Source organism: Psittacula echo (assembly GCF_963264785.1).
Source record: "Psittacula echo genome assembly, chromosome: 22".
NCBI lineage: Eukaryota > Metazoa > Chordata > Aves > Psittaciformes > Psittacidae > Psittacula > Psittacula echo.
Window position 1 is genome coordinate 3,666,456 of NC_137758.1, and position 18,811 is coordinate 3,685,266.

The window sequence follows — 18,811 nt, forward strand, 5'->3', positions numbered from 1 at the left end:
TGTCCCCAGCCCTGCTGCTCTCCAGACAACCACAGCGTTTGTCCCAAACTTGGCCTGGTGTCGCCCACAGCAACTGCTAATTGTTCTCTTGTTCTGTGCTATATTTAAGTCCCCACTATTATTTTTTCCCCTTTTAATCATAAAAAGCCTAAATTTCCCTCGGGGAAGGTTATTGGCTCAAGTGTGGAAATATACCTGCAACTTGCACAGAGCTGAGCCACTGGGGCATTGCTGTATTTTTAAACCCAAGTACAAAGTGTCTTCAAGGCGACTGATGCTTAACCCTTCTCAGGGAAGGAGTACGGGTGGGAGCAGGGGGTCCTTCCCCTCCTCTCAGCTCCCACAGCCCATTCTTGGGGCAGGATGCAGGCTCGGATGTGTGGACGGGAGGGTGGGCAAAGAGCAAGCATGGGACTGGAGGAATTGCTCTGTTTTGCCCTATTTTCCTATGGCATCTTCTGCTCTGTCTCGCCAGGGTGAGACCAGCGTGTGAGCATCCTCCTGCACACAGTGAGGGTCAGTCCGAGCAGGACCATGTGTGCACCAGCATCTTCTCCTTCCCAGGCCACCTCCTGCCACCTGAGCAGGGATGGAAGCTCAGCTTCTCCGAGGTAACCCAGAGCCTCAATACCTTTGAGGATGTGGGCCAAAGTCATCCAGTCTGAGACCTATTTTGGGGGAGCGGCTGCTCCCGTGGGGCCACAGAGACAGCCAGGAGCGAGCAGAGGCACAGATGGGACAGGCAGGGGGGCACTGGCCCTGTCTGCACCCGTTAATGAAGATGCCCGAGGGGGTTTCAGCCCTGCTTTGGCAAGTTCTGCCTTGCAAACTGCTGCTGGGGGCAGGTTTGCAGCTCAAGCGAAGCAGATTTGGGGTCTAACCCTCATCACTGCAGACGCACACAGCATCTTCAGCACCAAAGGAGCATTTTTTCCGGTTGTGTTACTGTGGGCTCTGAAATCCTTGCCCAGAAGCAAGATTGAAACAGCCCCTTTTTTGATAGCTGTAACTTGGGGTTGGTCCTGGCTCAACTCTGCTGTTCTCTGTGGGTGACTGGGTAGGGAGGTGGTGCAGCAGCGTGAAAGGCACCATAGAGAGCCCAGGCAGCCTTTGTGCTGCATGGCAGGGAGCAGTGGGGTCAGGGCGCACCCGGAGCCAGCAAGACAAGGGGCAAACTCGCCTCCTGGTCAAAGAATCCCCCTCTTATGTGCATCAGGCAGCAGAGCCTCGCTGCTCCCCGCTCTGCTGACGCACAAGGGACCGAGTGTCTCCCTTCCTCCCCCTCGAACAAAGGAGGCTACAGTTACTTCTCACTTTCTCCTTCCAACTGGCTTCACCCTTGAGTTCCCAGCCATGACTTGGGATGCCTGAGGAGAGACCCATGCAAAAGCCGGATGGGGATCTGATAGGACACTGGGATTCTGTTTGGGTACCACTAACCCCTCTCCAACCAGCATCCCTGCTCGCCATCCTCTCCATCAGCAATATATTCGCTCCCATAGCATCTGGACAAGCTTAAGCTCCAACTGGGCTCCTGTCTAGCCCTGGGGGGCTACAATCCCAGTCCAAGGGTTTTGCCATGGCTGGGAGACCAACACCATCCCACACAGGGGAGTGCTCGCTGCCGAGAGCCATCGCTGGAAAGGCTTGCAGGTAGAAGGGAGCTTTTGCCAAAGGAGCATCCTGCGGACAAGGCTGGGGGCCTGGGGAAGGGAGGAGGCCCTGCCCTTTGAGCAGTTGCCTGCAAAGGAGCAATTTCAGCATGTGAAAGGAATGTGGCTCCTATCCTGCCAGAGATGGAGGCTGTGCCTTAGGGATGGGGATGACTGCTGCTGGACTGACTCACCGCTGCCTCTCCACAGCCGCTTCCTCTCCAGGAGGCAGAAACTCCCAGTTTTTATTCATCACGTGGGTTGAAATAGGGGGTAAGGAAGGAAACACTCTTATTTTTAACTCCTCAATCTCCCCGGGGCCTGAGGAGCAAGCGCTGGCACAGCGAGGTGGCTGCCCTGCTGCTTGTGCCCAGGAGCATCCCTATGGCCAGGGCTGCTCCTGCGCTGAGGGCTGCGGGCTGTTTGTGGCTCCCCACAGCGTTCTGGGGTCTGAGTCCATGCACACAATGGGTTGGGAGCAGCCCAGAGACCCTGTGCAGGCAGGGGACATGCAGGGTGGGCAGTGTGATGGCTCTGAGTGGTCACAGCTATGTTGAGGGCAGCTGAGAGCAACTGAACCATGAAAGAAATGCACTTTTTCTTCTCCTAGAAGCCACCTGCTTGTGCTGCTGCCTCTGTGTGGGCAAACCTTAGGTGGCAGAGGCTGGGGGCCCTACTTGTGCCCACTGCAGAGGCAGAGCTGTCATCTCCTGTCACTTGGCCAGGGAGCTGGAGGATGGGGAGGGTTTCATCCGCCTGGCTGCATTCAGAGAGGATCTGGAGATGCAGCATCACCTAAAACATTTTGTGGACATTTCAGCCCAGATCATGGGCTGGACGTGGTGTCCATCACTCTCCTGCCCTGGAGTCAGAAGGAGACTTCAAGAGGTTTCTCCATGCTGGGGGAGAAACCATGTGCCAGTTTATTTAGTGCCATGGGGGGCTTCGTGGTGCTTGCAGATAACTTAGTGCTCAGTGCTCTGCAAGCACAAGGGACAACATGGGTGCATGGGGAGCCCGCTTTGGGCTGGGCTGGCAGAGATGGTGTCCAAGCTGGCTGAGCACCGGCATGGGCACAGCACGGTGTTCCTTGTGTGAGACACCCCTTGTGCCTGTGATCAAAGCAGCTGATCTGTGCACCAAGGTGGGTCTCTGATTCCTCAGGGGCTCTCTTTGAGCTCCTGTTGTGAAACCTTCATTTGCTTTTAACAGTAGCAGGGCTTTTTCTTTCCTTATGATCTTCTCTTTTCCCCCTCTGTTGCCCTGAGATAAAGGCTTCTAAATTTGGCCTGTGCTGAAAACACAGCTAATCCTGATGGACCTCAATTCGCATCTCCCCCCGCAGGAATTGCACTAATTTTTTTCCCGTTGTTCTGCCAGGGGACCTGTCCGTTTCCTAGTGGAAAAAAACCCCTCACTATTTAGGGCAAGGTTTGTATCCCTGAAACCTGTGTTTGTTTGCCAGAAAAGAGGACAGGAGGGAAAGAAATGAGAAAAGCATCATGCTTTTTTTTTTTATCCCTTCCGATATTGTTTTTACAGCAGGCGAGTTTTAATTAAAGCAAGGAACTAGGGCGCTTGTGCTGTCCAAAAGATGCTCTGAGGACATGGTGCTTTGCCACCACTGCTGTATTCATAGAATCATGGAATGGTTTGGGTTGGAAGGGACCTCAAAGCTCCTCCAGCTCCAACCCCTGCCACGGGCAGGGACCCCTTCCACTGCAGCAGCTTGCTCCAAGCCCCTGTGTCCAACCTGGCCTTGAGCACTGCCAGGGATGGGGCAGCCACAGCTTCTCTGGGCACCCTGGGCCAGCGCCTCAGCACCCTCACAGGGAAGAGCTTCTGCCTAAGAGCTCATCTCAGTCTCCCCTCTGGCAGGTTCAAGCCATTCCCCTTGGCCTGTCCCTACAGGCCCTTGTCCCAAGCCCCTCTCCAGCTTTCCTGCAGCCCCTTTAGGCACTGGAGCTGCTCTTAGGTCTCCCCTTCAGGAGCCTTCTCTTCTCCAGGCTGCCCCAGCCCAGCTCTCTCAGCCTGGCTCCAGAGCAGAGCTGCTCCAGCCCTCGCAGCATCTCTGTGGCCTCCTCTGGGTGCCTGGGACTGCTGCCTGGCCCTGTGGTGCTGGGTTGACTGTGGAAAGGCTCCTTAAGGGCTGCTGGGACCGGGTGGGCTCTGGGGAGGGCTGGAGGTCTCCTTCCTGCTCATGGTCCCAGTGGTGTTGGATGAACTCTAAGGCATCGTTGAGGTGGACAGGGCTGGAGACAGCAGCTCAGTATCACCCTGGATGAGGCGTGCAGGGGGAAAGGTCCGGCATTGAGCAGGGCGAGTGTTTGGGCAGTGGTGCGAGCACGGGATGGAGGTGGCAAGAGGCAAAGCAGGAACGAACCAGAGCCGTGTGGGAGCGGCAGGTTGGCAGGAGGCCGCTGGGCTTCAGGAAGCCACAAGCACTTGCCTGGGGCAGAAAAATCCAGCGGGAGCCGCCAGGTCCTCACTGGGCTTTCCCTGCTCCGGGATCCCCGGGCTGGGGAAGCACCGGCTCAAGGGCAGCTCTTGGGGTGCAGGGATGGGATCAGGGAGCTGCGGCTCCTGGTGCCGAGCGGGGAGGAGGATGCAGCAAAGGGGAAGAGCAGGACAGGAGCGGGGCTGTGTGGGACAGGGGTGGCTGCAGGAGCCGCGGCCACGGGCGGGAAGGGGCCGGGGGGAGCTGGAAAACCCCAACCGCACCCGGTGCTGCTCCCGCCGGACGCCGTCGGAGCACCCCAGAACCCCACAAAGGCGCCTTTGCGAGCCCCGGCCGAGGAGGGGGAGAAGCCGCAGGGAGCGCAGGGGGTGACACGGGGGGACCCCGCGGGGCCGGGAGCCGCGTCCCCATCCCCGGTGCCCCCCTCACCGCACGCTCGCCCAAGGCTGGAGGCGGGGAGGGGAGGGTGGGGCCTCATTTTGGGTTCCCCCCCCCCCCCCCCCGCGGCTCCGCTTCTCCTCCCAGGCCAAAAACATTTGCATGCTTTTTCGAGCAGGACTTCCTGATCGCTCTCCATTGGCTGCAGGTAGAACGCGGAGCGCGGACGGAGGCAGCCGGAGAGACCTCCTGCAGCCCTCGAGCTGAGCTTCACCCCCTCCCTCCTCCTTCCTCCTCCTCCTCTCCGGCACATGTAGAAGTTGTTCGGGGGCTCCGGCTGCCGCCCCGCGCCCGTCGCGGCTCGCAGGGAGCCGGGCTGGGGTGACACCCCCCCCCCCCCCCGGAGCAGGGACCCTCTGCTCGCCCCATGCTGGATATCGGCTCGGGAAGGTGACTCGGGGAAGAAGCGGCGCCGCGCCGAGGCGAGGGCAACCATGAATGAGATGTCAAGTTTCCTGCACATCGGGGACATCGTCTCCCTGTACGCCGAGGGCTCCGTCAATGGCTTCATCAGCACCCTGGGGTGAGTGGGGCGCTCCCGCGGCTGTCCCGCAGCGAGCCGGGTCCCAGGCAGCCGGGTGGGACGGAACGGAATGGGATGGAACAAGGTGGTGCTTGAGCCTGGAACCAAAGGGAAAAGGGAAGCTCTAGGAGCTGCAGCGAGAGCGGGGACAAGAGAAGCCGGGTTCCTCCAGGCTCTCCTGGGATCCAGTCGCTGCCAGGGGCAGGAGATGGCCCTGGAGGGACCCTGCGGGACACGCTCGCCCCTCATTAGGGACTGGGGGAGATGAAACGGGCTTAAGCAGCACGAGGGGTTTGTGGGGTTAGGAAGGGAGTTGTGTGTGTGTGGCTGAGCGGAACGGCTCCAGCAGCTGGGATCCCTCCTGGGCATTAAGTGCTCCCAGTGCTGTTCGGTGCGGCTGGAGGCTGGGTGTGCCAGGCAGCGATGGCTCTCGCTGTCCCCCTTCACAGCCCCACACTGCTGGTGGCCAGTGAGAATCACTGCAGGGTCATCAACGCGTGGGTACCCATGGCCACCAAGTGCTGCTTTGGGCTGCAGGGACCAGGGCACTGCCAGGTCCAGGCTGAGCTGACTCCTTGCAGCCTCCTGGACATAGCACGGGCAAAGGGATCATCTCCGATGTGGGGAGATGAGCTCAGAGCTTGGGGACCTGTCCCTTGTCCCTCCTGTTTCTGTTCAAGCCAAAGACAAAGCCAGGCCAAGACCTTCAGCGATGCCCTTCTCCATCCACTGCTCCCGCCGGGAATGCTTCCCTGCAGTGCTGAGGGCTCTGCCAGGGCAGCTGGGGCACAGGTGGGTCTTTTCCTTACCCCAAGCAGGGACCCAAACCCTGCCCACAGCCCCAGGCAGGTGGACGTGTGTCTGTGCCAGCGTGCCTGCCCCACGCTGCGTGTAGGAGAGGCTGAGCTCAGCCAGGAATGCTGACTTGGATGGGATTCCTGGGGCAGGAGCTGCCTGGCTCTATAATCTGCACTGAATGCACTTGCTCCCACATGCCTATGTATAACCGGAGACATGCGTACCTTCGCCTACACGTGTTCATGCTCCCACCGCTGGGCACACACAGCCCCTGGGTTCATGCCCACCGGAGCCTTCCTCCAGCTCTAGATGGTGTTGGGTGGAAGGTCCTGCATGTGCAGGATGCAGCCTTTAGGTGCCAGCGCTCCCTGATGGGTGGGAGAACATCCCCATGGTCCATTCTGGAGAGGTCTCCTTGTAGCTGCCAGCTCCTGGTGCCAGAGCCACCCCTTGGCAGCTTGGTGCTGAGCACCCTTCCAGCCTGTCTGTGAAACTGGGGCTGGAGCAGGCTCCCTGGGGCCCGACACTGGTGATCAGCCCATGTAGCACAGCCCAGTGCCTCACCAGGCACTGAGTGAAGAGGTGTTTCGACCCTTTGGAGCTCACATTGCTCTGCAGCTCCGGCCCCAGGTCCCCCTTTTTGCCGGGTGCTTCTGTAGACTTGGAAGCATCTAAAGGCAGGGCTTGCTTGGAGAGCCTCTCCTCCCAGGCCCCAGCACGGGGTAGCCCCTCTTTCCCAGGGTTCTCCTTTCTCCGGGATGCTTCCTGCCCTCTGAAATGGTTTTCCCTTGTGGCCCTCGACCTGGGAGACCCAACCACACCTTAAATCACTCCTGCGATAAGGAACTGGGTGACTCAGGGGCAGTGCTTCTCCCTGGCCCTCCTGCCATGGTTCCAGACCTTATTTGCCTCATTTGCAAGGCAAATGGCCCCTGCCAGCCCCACGCTGGGTACTGTGCGCTGGCTGAGCACCCTGCGGAAGCACTCCCTCCATCCTCCTTTGCAGAGGGACTGGTTTTGGCTGTGGGATCACTGGGGTGTGCAGTGGGATCCGCTGTTGATATGGGATGATGTGGAGTGTCTCCAGATGCTGATCACAAGTGTCACATTAAGGGATGTACCCCAGCGTGTGGGAGCTGTGGCATCCCTGTGACTGTGTCCCAGCTGGGCACTTTCCCTCTCCCTTTCTCCCATCCCTTTCTCCCATCCTTTTCTCCCATCCCTTTCTCCCATCCCTTTCTCCCATCCCTTTCTCCCATCCCTTTCTCCCATCCCTTTCTCCCATCCCTTTCTCCCATCCCTTTCTCCCATCCCTTTCTCCCATCCCTTTCTCCCATCCCTTTCTCCCATCCCTTTCTCCCATCCCTTTCTCCCATCCCTTTCTCCCATCCCTTTCTCCCATCCCTTTCTCCCATCCCTTTCTCCCATCCCTTTCTCCCATCCCTTTCTCCCATCCCTTTCTCCCATCCCTTTCTCCCATCCCTTTCTCCCATCCCTTTCCTCCTTTTGTACCTGGTGTGAGCAGCAGCTTCCCCAGGACATGGCACCCACTGCAGGGAGCTGGGGTGTGGGTGCTGCTCAGGGACTGTCACTGGTAACTCCTGGGGGATCTGTGCTTGAGGAGAAGGAACTTTTGGAACTGGGTCTGGGATGGGGAGGAACAGCCACTGATGTGGGTGCCCTGTGGGGATCATCCAGAGCAAGCAAACCCATGGCAAGCAGGGAAAGGAGCTCAGAGACCTTGATGTGGTTGCTGCTCCAGCGTGATGGATGGGGCAGTGCTGTGACCCTGGGAGATGCTGCTGCCATGAGTGTCCCCATCTTATCGTGTGTCCCTGAGAAGCCAGCACCACAGGGCCAGAGCCAGAGAGGAGGAGCAGTGCAGCGCTGGTGCCTGTGCTGGGGATGTGCTGCCCTGTTCCTGCCATCCCTGGGGCTCAGGGAGGGAAGGGGCAGTGGCAAACCTGCCCGCATGGCTGTTTAAGGAGGAATACCCCCTTTGGTAGCTGTAGGAGCCGTTGCAGGTGGATTTGCAGGGTGGAGCAGCTCAGGGAAACGCAATGGCTGGTTAAAGGGTAACTCCAGCTCTGCCGGGTCAGGACGAACTCGTCTGTGGGGAGGAGAAGCACAAGCGAGGCCAGGAGCGGTTCCTCCTCCCGGCACTGGGACAGGGCAAAGCTGCGTTTGGGTGGCTGCCCTGTGTTCATTCACTTTATTCCTCCCCATGGGAGGCTCAGTGCCTGTCCTGCACCCGAGCCAGAGGGGCTGACCTGACCCCGTGCCCAGCAGCGAGCTTTCCTCCTCGTCACCCTCCTCCTCACGTCCAGGGGATGGTTGCTTTGTAGCAGGGTGCTCCTGCCTGCATTAGGGCTCCCCTTCTCCCAGAGCACTGCTGGACCGCGGAGCTCCCCAGCTGGGGAAGGCTCCCTCCCTCCTCTTCCTCAGCCCGGGTTCACGTTGTTCCACGTCAGCCCCGCTGGCCCCCATCCTGGGGCTGCTCAGGGTGTCCATCCGCTGCACATCGCTGTGCTGGACCCTGACCTTGCACGAGGCCAAGCACGCTGGCCCCCGGCCATGGAACCACTTTGTGCTTGATAATTTAAAGCCCCACTGGAGCCATGGCGATGACTTGCGTGGCTTAAAGCGAACCAGATGCTCGCCCATGCTTTGCTGGCTGCGGGCAGCAGGCTCAGCGGGGCGAGGATCTGGCCCCTGGAGATGAATTGGAAAGGTAAAGTTAAGTTTCCACGGTGTTCATCAGTGCCTTCGGCCTCCTGCTTTGTTCAGAATCTTCCTCCAGGTGCTCGGACACCAACCCCTGTTTTCTCATTAACACCTGAGCAATGGAAGCTGCTCTCTTCATTCCCAGTGTCCTCCCCGCTGCTCAGTGCGGCAGCGAGTGCCCGCGTGTCCCTGCTGCTCTAATAGCAGAGGGAGCCCCGACTGGCCCCATCCCACTGCGATGATGCTGGTTCTTAGTGCAAGCGTATCCTGGCCCCAGCAGTGTCCCAGGTGATTCGTGTCCATCCTGTCAGAATCCTATTATTTTCAGCTATTTTTCACTGCAGAATGTTAGTCTGGAGCGTGAGTTTAATGGAAACAACACTTGCGTCCTTGCAGTAATCCTGGGCTTAGAGATGCTGAAACTGCCGTGAGATCATTAACTAATTAAGCCTCCCAGCCTGGCAGGTCAATGGCTCTAATGCTGCCCAGTGCAGTGGTAACTACGGGGAAGCGGCTGCTGAGCAGAGCCGGTGAGGGTGGGAGGCTCCTGTGCTGTTCACTGCGGCACTGGAAATAGGCCACATAGGGCAGGAGCTTCCTTGGAGACCCCCAGCCATGACCATGGAGGGTTTCTAGTCTTTAAAGTGCTTTGCTCTGCGAGCCTGACGCGGGGTTGCTTGGGCTCAGCCCATGGTGGTCTTTGCTCCCAGGTGCATTGAACACGTTTGTTTCTGCCTGTTCCCTCCCCAGAGTAATAGTAATAGAAGTTAAATCAGCCTACAAGGGGCCCTGGGGCTGGGCTGAGGCTCTGTATGTGTCCGGTGGGGTGGGATGTGGTACAGCCCCTGCCCAAAGCTGCCTCTGCTCCACTCTTCACCTCTTTCCCTGCCCTCCCTGCCCTCCGTGCCCCGCAGGAGTTTGGGAACACGCTCGGCTACTTCCTTGCTCTCATGGCCCATGGAAAAGGCATCGTGTTCAGGCAGCCCCTGGTTGGGGGCCTGAGACCCTGCATTGCTGACCATGAGTGTTCACTGCTGCCAGCCCACAGCAGCGCTGGGGTCCCAGGGTCCCAATGCAGAGGCCAAATTCCTCTCTGACGAGCTATTGAAAGGAATTTTCCCTTCCTCCGACGTCTAGCTAGGCCAGGGGAAGAGGCTGGATCTGCAAATGGGATGTATGTCTCTTTTGCCAACCCTTTGCAGTGCAGCTTGTTCATCTCCAGCACTGCTTTGGCTATTTGGTTTGCTTTGAGGGGAATCTTTGAGTGTCCCCTGGGGATACTTGGCTCCGCTGCGCCACACGCATGGACCTCGCTTTGTCAGTCTGCATCGTCGCTCCCATCCCAGGGACAGACAGAGCCGGATGGGATGCTCCCTCCCGGGATGGCGTCATGGGTGCATTCCTGTATCCACTCGCACGCTCAGCGGCTGCCTGAATTGAGGCTCCGCAGGTGGGGACACGCTTCTCACTTCCTCGCCTGCGGCAGGAGCAGAGTTTCTCTGGCTGCATCACTTCCCAGGCGCAGGGAGAAAGCGGGCGAGCGGGTACAGCCCGTCTTACTGGAGCCTCAGACAGCACCCGTGGCCCCCGGCGCCACCAGCCCCTGGGGCACCACTCGTCCCGCTGTGCTTTGGGTGCTGAGCAGAACCTCGTGCTGGGGTATAGAATCTGAATTGATGCCCATCTGCTTCATATGCTCTGCTGTTCTTGGGAACTTTGGAAAGCAACGTCCCATCCGTCCCCACACTGATCATCAGCACCCGAGGCCAAGCCCACAGGATTTTGCTCAATGCTGGGAAAGCAGAGGTGGGCAGGGAGGAGACACAGCCCTTTGCATCTGATGGGCAGAGCCAGCTCCTCTGATCAGATATTAGTTAATGACTGGTTTGGAGGGACCCTGCCACCTCCATCTGCAGCAGCTACACCCTCCATGTCACAGGGGGGTGAGCTCCTGGCTGGAGAAGGAAAACCACTGCATGAAAGTGGAACTCATCCCTCTTGTGCCGGGTTACCAGTGACATAACACCGCAGGCAGTGTTCTGTGTGGGGAGGGTGTTTGGCACAGCTGGGAGCTGGGCAAGGGTTTGCTGCAGCAGGACCCGGGCATCAGAGCCTCCCGTGTGAGCCCCTGAGCAAAGGGCCGACACGAGGCATCGTGTTCATCACTGTTTTGTGTCTGCGTCATTTGCTATAAGGGACCAGGATGAAAAGCACACGTGGAAGAGGTGGTGGGTGGTGGGGAACAAGGAGTGATGTGTTCGGAGCAAACGCCCCAAAGCAGCTGCTCTGTTGTTGTGCTAAATATTTACAGAGTGCGAACGGGTGGCAAACAGGAGACACGGTTTTGGTGCTGGTGGCACAGAGCCGTGGGCTGTGGTGAAGCTGCTCCCATCGCCAGTGCTGACCCTGCTCCTGCTCTCTGTCCCACACAGGCTGGTGGATGACCGATGCGTGGTGGAGCCGGCTGCTGGCGACCTGGACAACCCGCCCAAGAAGTTCCGAGGTGAGACTGGGGCAGCTCCAGCGCTGATGAAGCAGCCTTGGGGATGATGCTGGCCCCGGGCATCCATGGCTGGGGACCAGGGTCCCATCTATCCCAGCTATTCTGGGGCTGGAAGGTGCTGCTTGTCCTTTGCTGAGGAGCCTGGAGGGTTCTTGGACAGCCTCCATAGCCTTGTTCCCATGGCTTGGCCAAACCATCTACCCTCCTCTGTTTGACTCTGGGGGCATTAACGCATTTATTGGCACCACCTCCATGGTGGGGTGGTCCTTGGGACCCCTTAGCCCAGCCCTAAGGAACCGGGGTGGCTGGGACCCATCCTCTGCAAAGCATCCCTAGGGATGCTGGCAGCTGGGTGTTTACCCACCAGGAGTCAGAGACAGGAGAGGACATTCAGAGAGGCAGTTGCAACAGGCAAAGCATTTCCAGGCGGGCCTGTTAGCACTCAGCACTAATTACATCTGCGGTGCTTGGCTGCACCTCAGAGGGAGCTGGGGATTAAGCCTCCCATTTACAAGGCAGGCAGGGCTTAGGGAGGGCTGGTAAATCCCAATCTGTCCTCGGCCCTCATGTCCTGGGCTGCATCGGCTCCTTGGGCACTTGGGGCTGTGCCGGTTGTTTCCCATTTGGGTGAGGGGCTGCCCGGGTGCAGTGAGCTGTGGGGTGCCCCCAAAGCAGTGGCTGAGGGGTTGGATGAGGGCAGCCGTTCCTCTCATCCCAGCTCCTGGCACTTCAGGCCCGCTTTTAAAATGAGGGTTTCCCGCTCTGCTTTGTGCCTCCACCTTTTTCCCAAGGTGGCTTTAACATCCCACAGGGAGGTGCCATGCAGGGCCCGTTCCCCTCTGAGCACCATGGGGGTCCCACCAAGCAGTGATGTGCTTGCATGTGAGCTGCTGCCATTAACTTGTACATGGGGCTGATTAATGAGCTCCCCAGTGTCCCGCAGCCCTGCCCTGCCCGGGCAGCCATCCCCATTCGCAGGCATCAGTTGATTTCCACCTGGGGCTGGATGGGAAGAGCTGGAAGCAGCCGGTGCGAGCCTTGTCCCGGTAGCCACGCCATCTCCCTGCCGAGACATGGGTGGGTGTTGAATCTCTTTTCCAGGCACAGGTCTGGTCTAGACTCACCCTGCTCCATGCAAACCCTATCAGGATATCCAGCTGCTTGTTGTAATGGCCGGAAAAGCAGCGGTCTGCCTTCTCGATAGCAATCACTGCTGGGAGGTAAAAACAACGGGCTGCTGCTGTTCCCCTGCGGCACCAGCGAGAGGCTTAAGAGGATTTTCATGTGCTGTTGCCGTCCCCATATCCTGTGGCTGGACCCGGCCCTATCCTGCGCTGCGCTGAGATGCACGTGGGTCATGCCAGGACCCTGCTCCGCTTCCCGGTGGGAAAACGGGACCCAGCAGTGAGCTCAGAGTCCAGAACCCCCCCATGTGCTGGGCTCACCCCCAGAGCGTGAGCAGCAGCTCAGGGAGGGGATCCTGCCCCTCTGCTGCGCTCTGGGGAGACCTTAGAGCAGCTCCAGTGCCTAAAGGGGCTCCAGGAAACCTGGAGAGGGGCTTTGGACAAGGGCCTATAGGGACAGGCCAAGGAGAATGGCTTTAACCTGCCAGAGGGGAGATTGAGATGAGCTCTTAGGCAGAAGCTCTTCCCTGTGAGGGTGCTGAGGCGCTGGCCCAGGGTGCCCAGAGAAGCTGTGGCTGCCCCATCCCTGGCAGTGTTCAAGGCCAGGTTGGACACAGGGGCTTGGAGCAAGCTGCTCTAGTGGAAGGTGTCCCTGCATGGAACTGGATGAGCTTTAAGGTCCCTTCCAACCCAAACCAATCTGGGATTCCCCCGATGTTAGATCCAAATGGCTTAGTTCTGAGACAGGGATGTCAGGCAGCACCTCTGGGCAGGGCGTGCTTGCAGCCCTTGTCTCTTCACAGCTCTGTTGGTTTCTACTTTCTGCCGTGTTCTTCTGCCCCGTACTTAGCACTTGAATGAGAACGATTCAAGGTGCTGCAGGTGGCCCCAGTGTTCCTGCAGCCGTTTGGAGGCGGTGGGAGCAGGCAGCCGGGCACTGCAGCAGCTCGGCTCCGTGCTGCCCTGGCACGGGATGTGCCATTAGCAAACAGACCTGTACCACGCAATGTGAAACTTGGCCTGTCCCCAGCAGCCCGAGCGGTGAGAACTGTGCTCCGTGTTGTTAGCTCGTCACTCCCAGGTAAATAAACAGGAGCTTGCCAGTGCCTCGGGACCGCGCCAGAGATGGAAGTGATGCCTTTTTTCTTTTTGCGTCTGAAGTTTCTGGGCTGCTGTTCCAGGCGGAATTAGGTTGATCCAGGCAGCAGAGCCCTTCCTGCCCTCGCCCCCATACAGCTTCCAGTCCTCAGTGAGGGCTGAGGGATGTTGGTGCCTCCTTGTCTCCAGACATCTGCTCTTGCGCTTCAATTCCAAAGCCTGGACCTGGGTGTCTGCGCTTTCCACATCCCATCCGGCCACAGCAGCCTGGGGAAAAGCAGGCAAAGTGGGGCAATCTGCAGAGCATGGAATCAGTGCGAGTGTCTGGAGGAGCTGGGATGCAAACCTGTGCCCTTTACGTCCCCAAAGTGTTGATTTTAGGACCCGAAATGCAGCTGTGGATGTACAGATTGTAGAAGAGGTTGCTTGTTTCCAGCACGGGTAATTGAGGCTCCCTGTGAGCAGCCCAGGAGGAGCAGAGTGGTCACATCCTGATGGCATGGCCACCACAGGGTGGCAGCCTGCGGTCCTGCTGGCTTTGGGTGTCCGATGGGGAGGGTAACAAGGGAGATGTGGAGACCTCTGCACATGTCTTGTGTCCTGCTGGCTTCCCTCCTCCTTCCCTGCCTCCCAGTGGGATCCTCTCCTCCTCTGATACAGCTGGGCTTCATCAGTACTTTTCTCGCCCTGAAGTTTTCCTTCCCACATTGCACGGCCGTTTCCAATGGGAATGCTTCTGATCCCTAGTCCAAGAAGTGGAGTCACTCCTGGCCTCATTTACCCTGATTTGAAACTAACCCCACAGCTAATACACGGTGGTGTGAGCCTGCACCAGCCCCAGACCTTGGATCCCCAGCAATGGATGGGGTTGCTGTGTCTTAGGAGGACCATCTCCCAGGGATACTGCTGGGACAGGAGCAGTGTCCTGGGGTGCACTTGCTCCTGCCCCTTAGTGACATTGGCCCCACTGGGGACACACTGGCGGCTGCTGCAGCCTCATGCTGGCCTTCCTCTCCTCTCAGATTGCCTCTTCAAAGTGTGCCCCATGAACCGCTACTCTGCCCAGAAGCAGTACTGGAAGGCCAAGCAAACCAAGCAGGACAAGGAGAAGATCGCGGACGTGGTGCTGCTGCAGAAGCTCCAGGTGAGCAGCTCTTTTGCTTTCCTGCCTTCCCTGCACGTGTGCCCTTGATGATGGGGGAGCTCTGGGCAGCGTGGCACAGCCACACTCGATCCATGCTGTGGCAGCCCAGGGTGAACACAGCAGCAACCAAGGAGCCGCATGATTCTGTTGCAAGGGAGATGTCCCAGGGAGGAGCTACAGAGAAGGACCCAGGGGACTGAGCAGGCAGGGAGAGGAAGAGAGGGCAGTGGTGCTGCTTTTGGGATGAGAGGTGATGTCCACCTGCCTTTCCACCCTCAGTGCCGTGCTCAGCACTTGCTGTCACAGCCCTGCTGATGCTCCTGTGCAAAGGAGCCCATGGCAGAGAAGGCAGAGGTGCTGCAGCACCCAGGGGTGCCTGGCATAGAGGAGGGAGCTGCAGCAGCCAGGACTGGCTCCAAAGGACTGTGGAAGAGAAAGGCTCCTGTTGACTTCCATGAGGTTTGGAAAAGGCCCATGTTAAACATTGCACAATCGCCTCAGACAGCTGGCGAGGCCCTGAGCATGATTCATGAAACCGAAGCTCAGGAGAGACTCATTAAATCATCTCATCAGGCTCCAAGCCCAGCCCCAGCCCCAGCAGCCCCCAGTTTTGCCCTTGGGGAGCAAGGTCTGATGGAGCATCAGGACAGAGTGTCCTGGAGCATCCTGGAGATGAGGGGCAGGGTCTGGGCCTCCTGCCATGTCCAGCCATACGTGGTCTATGGAAACATGATTTTCCTGCTCCAATTAGACCCTAACTTGTAACCCGTAATGTGGACAGCTGTACTGGCCATGACTGGATAGAGAGGCTCATTTCTGAGCCTGATTGATTGCACCTTGGTTCCGATTTGTCTTAAAGAGATTCTGTCATTTCCTTCTTCCTTTCCGCTGCTCCCAGTGTTGCCCTTTTGGCAAATGCTCCCTCACATCCGGAGCCGTGTGCCGGAACCCTACTGATGCCTCCTATTCCTCCCTGCACTGTCCCAGGCCATCCACCCCATGCCCCTGGCACCCCATAACACCAGAGCTTGGGGACCCCGGTCCCGCCCAAGGGATAGGCTGGGAACATCAGCCCCCATGGACCTGCTTGCTTGGGGCAAACAGTCCCACTCCCAGCCCCGCTGCCTTTCAGCTCAGATCTGGACATGGATTTAGGGCACGGTGCCGGATCTCCCACCGGGGCTGTGTTGCTCCATGGGGTTGTTATTAAACTCCCAGCTCTGCATCAGTGCAGGATTTCTTGGCAGCAGGTTTGTTTCCTGATGGCAGCAGCCACCACCATGGGGCTCACATCCCGCAGAGCTGCATGGGGATGGAGGGTTAGCTGTAGTGGTGGCGACGTTCGAAAGAGCAAAGGGTTTGGATTGCCACAATGGTGCCAAGTGCCTTCAGCATCCCCTGCTCAGGGAGGATGCGAAGGGGTTGATGCTCTCCCAGCTCCATCCCTCACCACCATTTCCCATCCCAGTCACTGGGCTGTGCCCAGGCTGGCGCCAAGGCTGTCAGCGCACCCTCGCCCTTCCCAGACAGATCCTGCCTTGCTCCATGCACATCAGCATCGCTCCTTCAGCTGCCAGAGCCAGCACATGGAAAATCTCTGTGGTTTTGGAGAGAGGGGCTGCAAGCGGTGCTGAGCAATTCAACCTTGGGGCATCTTGGCTGGTGGGGACCAATCCTGCCACATGTGCAGTGGGGCTGAGATGGGTGCCTCTGTCTCTGGCCTGTGCACAGGGTCCCCTTTTGGTGCTGCCCTGTAGAACCTGCCGGGGTTTTGATGGAATTTTGGTGTCGTTTTGTCCCTGTCCTAAGTTTTAAGGCCTCAGTGTAAAGCTCTCATGGACTTTATATTGGGAAGAAGCTCTTCCCTGTGAGGGTGCTGAGGCGCTGGCCCAGGGTGCCCAGAGAAGCTGTGGCTGCCCCATCCCTGGCAGTGTTCAAGGCCAGGTTGGACACAGGGGCTTGGAGCAAGCTGCTCTAGTGGAAGGTGGACGTGCATGGAACTGGCTGAGCTTTAAGGTCCTTTCCTACCCAAACCATTCCATGATTCTATGATTCATACAGCTGCTCAGGGCCACACCATGGTCCCGGGCTGAGCTTTTGGACGCTGAGGACCATATTGTAGCTCTGGCCTGTGCACTCAGCTCTTCTCCTTTCGGCATTCAGCACGCAGCCCAGATGGAGCAGAAGCAGAACGATACGGAGAACAAGAAGGTGCATGGGGATGTAGTGAAATACGGCAGTGTTATACAGGTACGGGCACTTGCCCTCCCTTCTCTATGCTTGGATGAGGAGTCTGGGGGGGATGCGCGGATCCTGCACATGCAGGTTGGCTTGGGAAACGGCTTGTGGGGTCACCCCTGGGTACGACCCGCCTGGGGCCTCACAGCTCACCCCAGCATGTGCGCCTCCAGCTCCTCCACATGAAGAGCAATAAGTACCTGACAGTGAACAAGCGATTGCCAGCCCTGCTTGAGAAGAACGCCATGCGGGTGACACTGGATGCCACCGGCAACGAGGGATCCTGGCTCTTCATCCAGCCCTTCTGGAAGCTGAGGAGCAACGGAGATAACGTGAGTGCAGGGCTGGAAAGTCCTCAATGAAGCGGTACAGAAGGCACTGTGCGTGCTGCCAGCCAGGGCTCTCCTCCCTGGTCTCATCCTCCATCCTTCCTTTCCCATTTTCCTCCCCAGGTAGTTGTGGGAGACAAAGTCATCCTGAACCCTGTCAACGCCGGGCAGCCGCTGCACGCCAGCAACTACGAGCTTGCTGACAACGCTGGCTGCAAGGAGGTACAGGGAGGCTGGGCTGCCCCTGCAGGGTCGGGCTGTTACGGCTTGCCTTGTTTTCTTTCCCTTTTTTCCCATCCAGGCATCATGCCCGTGTTCTCTTGCTCCCCAGGTGAACTCGGTCAATTGTAACACCAGCTGGAAAATCAACCTCTTCATGCAGTTCTGTGACCACATGGAGGAAGTGCTGAAAGGGGTAAGGAAGGAGGCTCAGCTCTGCGGGAACAGGACGTGTGAACAGGCGCTGGGCTGTGGGACAGGGGCAGAGGAAGGAGATCCTGCCTTGGATCCTCCCAGAGCTTAAGATCCTCATCACCTGCAGAACTGAACAGCAAGTTCAGTGGGTAGTTTAGTGTCTCCTGGCAGCAGGTACCCAGGGGGGCATGAAGTTACTCTCTGCTTTATTGTATTAAGCTGGCTCCCGAGGACACCGCGAGGCACACACAGTGCCAGCAGCGGCTCCCGGCTGTGAGGACAATTTTCAGCTGTGGAGCCTGGGAAAGGAACTTTCCCTGTGGAGCTATTGTTAAGGGCTGAGGTCCTCCAGGAAGCAGCTGGATGGGTATTGATTGTTATGATCTTACAGACCCCCGTCCCCAGGCGCCACGCTTATCCCCAGCTTCCCGCATCCCCTGCATCCTCCTTCCCGGGGCGTTAATGCCTTAAACACATTGATGAGCGGAGCCGCTCCCAGGGTGTAAAGTGATGGGTTTGATGCCCGGGCTCCTGCAGGGCTGCCACGCCGTGGAGCTCTGCTCTGGACCATGTGCAGGAGGGATCCCATCCCTTTGGGGGTCACGGGAGGAGATACTTTGGCTTGTGGGAGAGCCATGTCCCTGGGTCTCACCACCATGTCCTGGTCCAGGGGGATGTGGTGAGGCTCTTCCACGCCGAGCAGGAGAAGTTTCTCACCTGCGACGAGTACAAAGGCAAGCTGCACGTCTTCCTCCGCACCACCCTGAGGCAGTCGGCCACCTCGGCCACCAGCTCCAACGCCCTGTGGGAAGTGGAGGTGAGCAGGGAGGGGATGGAGCATGTGTCTGTGGGCTTTTGGGGTGCCTCTATGGGCTCTGGTGCTTTCACTGGGGGGGTTGCTAGAAGCAATGGTTATTTCTATACCAGGCCCAAGCTCTGAGATTACTGGGAACTGCAGCTGATGAATGGGTGCTGGTGTCTGTCTGAGCATCACACCCCAAATGTGCTTGCTCACTGCCACCTTTGCAATAGGACAGGACTCTGATCATTGCTGTGTTTGCCCTGGGTCAGTGGAGGCATCACCAGCTTCCCAGCTGAGCTCTCCTCTGCTTCTCCCAGGTTGTCCACCATGACCCGTGCCGAGGGGGAGCTGGGCACTGGAATGGCTTGTACCGCTTCAAGCACCTCGCCACGGGCAACTACCTGGCAGCAGAGGTAAGGGGGGGAGCAGAGGGGTGCAGAAACCTGCCCTTGGGAGGCTGGCACATCCCTGGCAGAGGCAGTGCCCATCAAGGGTTGATTCTGGTCCCGCTCCAGTTGGCTTCCAGGAGGCACTGGCACCAGGGCTGTGAGCATCATCGGCATGGA

General features: G+C 58.5%; 1 protein-coding gene across 2 annotated transcripts in view; it reads left to right on the forward strand.

The window, feature by feature from the left end:
• Positions 1 to 4,798: 4,798 nt before the first annotated feature.
• ITPR3 (inositol 1,4,5-trisphosphate receptor type 3) overlaps positions 4,799 to 18,811 on the forward strand; it is a 36,737-nt gene continuing 22,724 nt past the window's right edge. For both annotated transcript variants that reach the window (XR_013958355.1, XM_080633052.1), the window contains exons 1-9: positions 4,799 to 5,071; positions 11,026 to 11,096; positions 14,341 to 14,462; positions 16,626 to 16,712; positions 16,874 to 17,032; positions 17,153 to 17,251; positions 17,361 to 17,444; positions 18,114 to 18,260; positions 18,563 to 18,658. Coding sequence is in view for 1 of the 2 variants with exons in the window: in XM_080633052.1 (XP_080489178.1) it covers positions 4,983 to 5,071; positions 11,026 to 11,096; positions 14,341 to 14,462; positions 16,626 to 16,712; positions 16,874 to 17,032; positions 17,153 to 17,251; positions 17,361 to 17,444; positions 18,114 to 18,260; positions 18,563 to 18,658 (954 nt within the window). In the remaining variant the exon portion in view is untranslated. The remainder of the gene's footprint in view (positions 5,072 to 11,025; positions 11,097 to 14,340; positions 14,463 to 16,625; positions 16,713 to 16,873; positions 17,033 to 17,152; positions 17,252 to 17,360; positions 17,445 to 18,113; positions 18,261 to 18,562; positions 18,659 to 18,811) is intronic.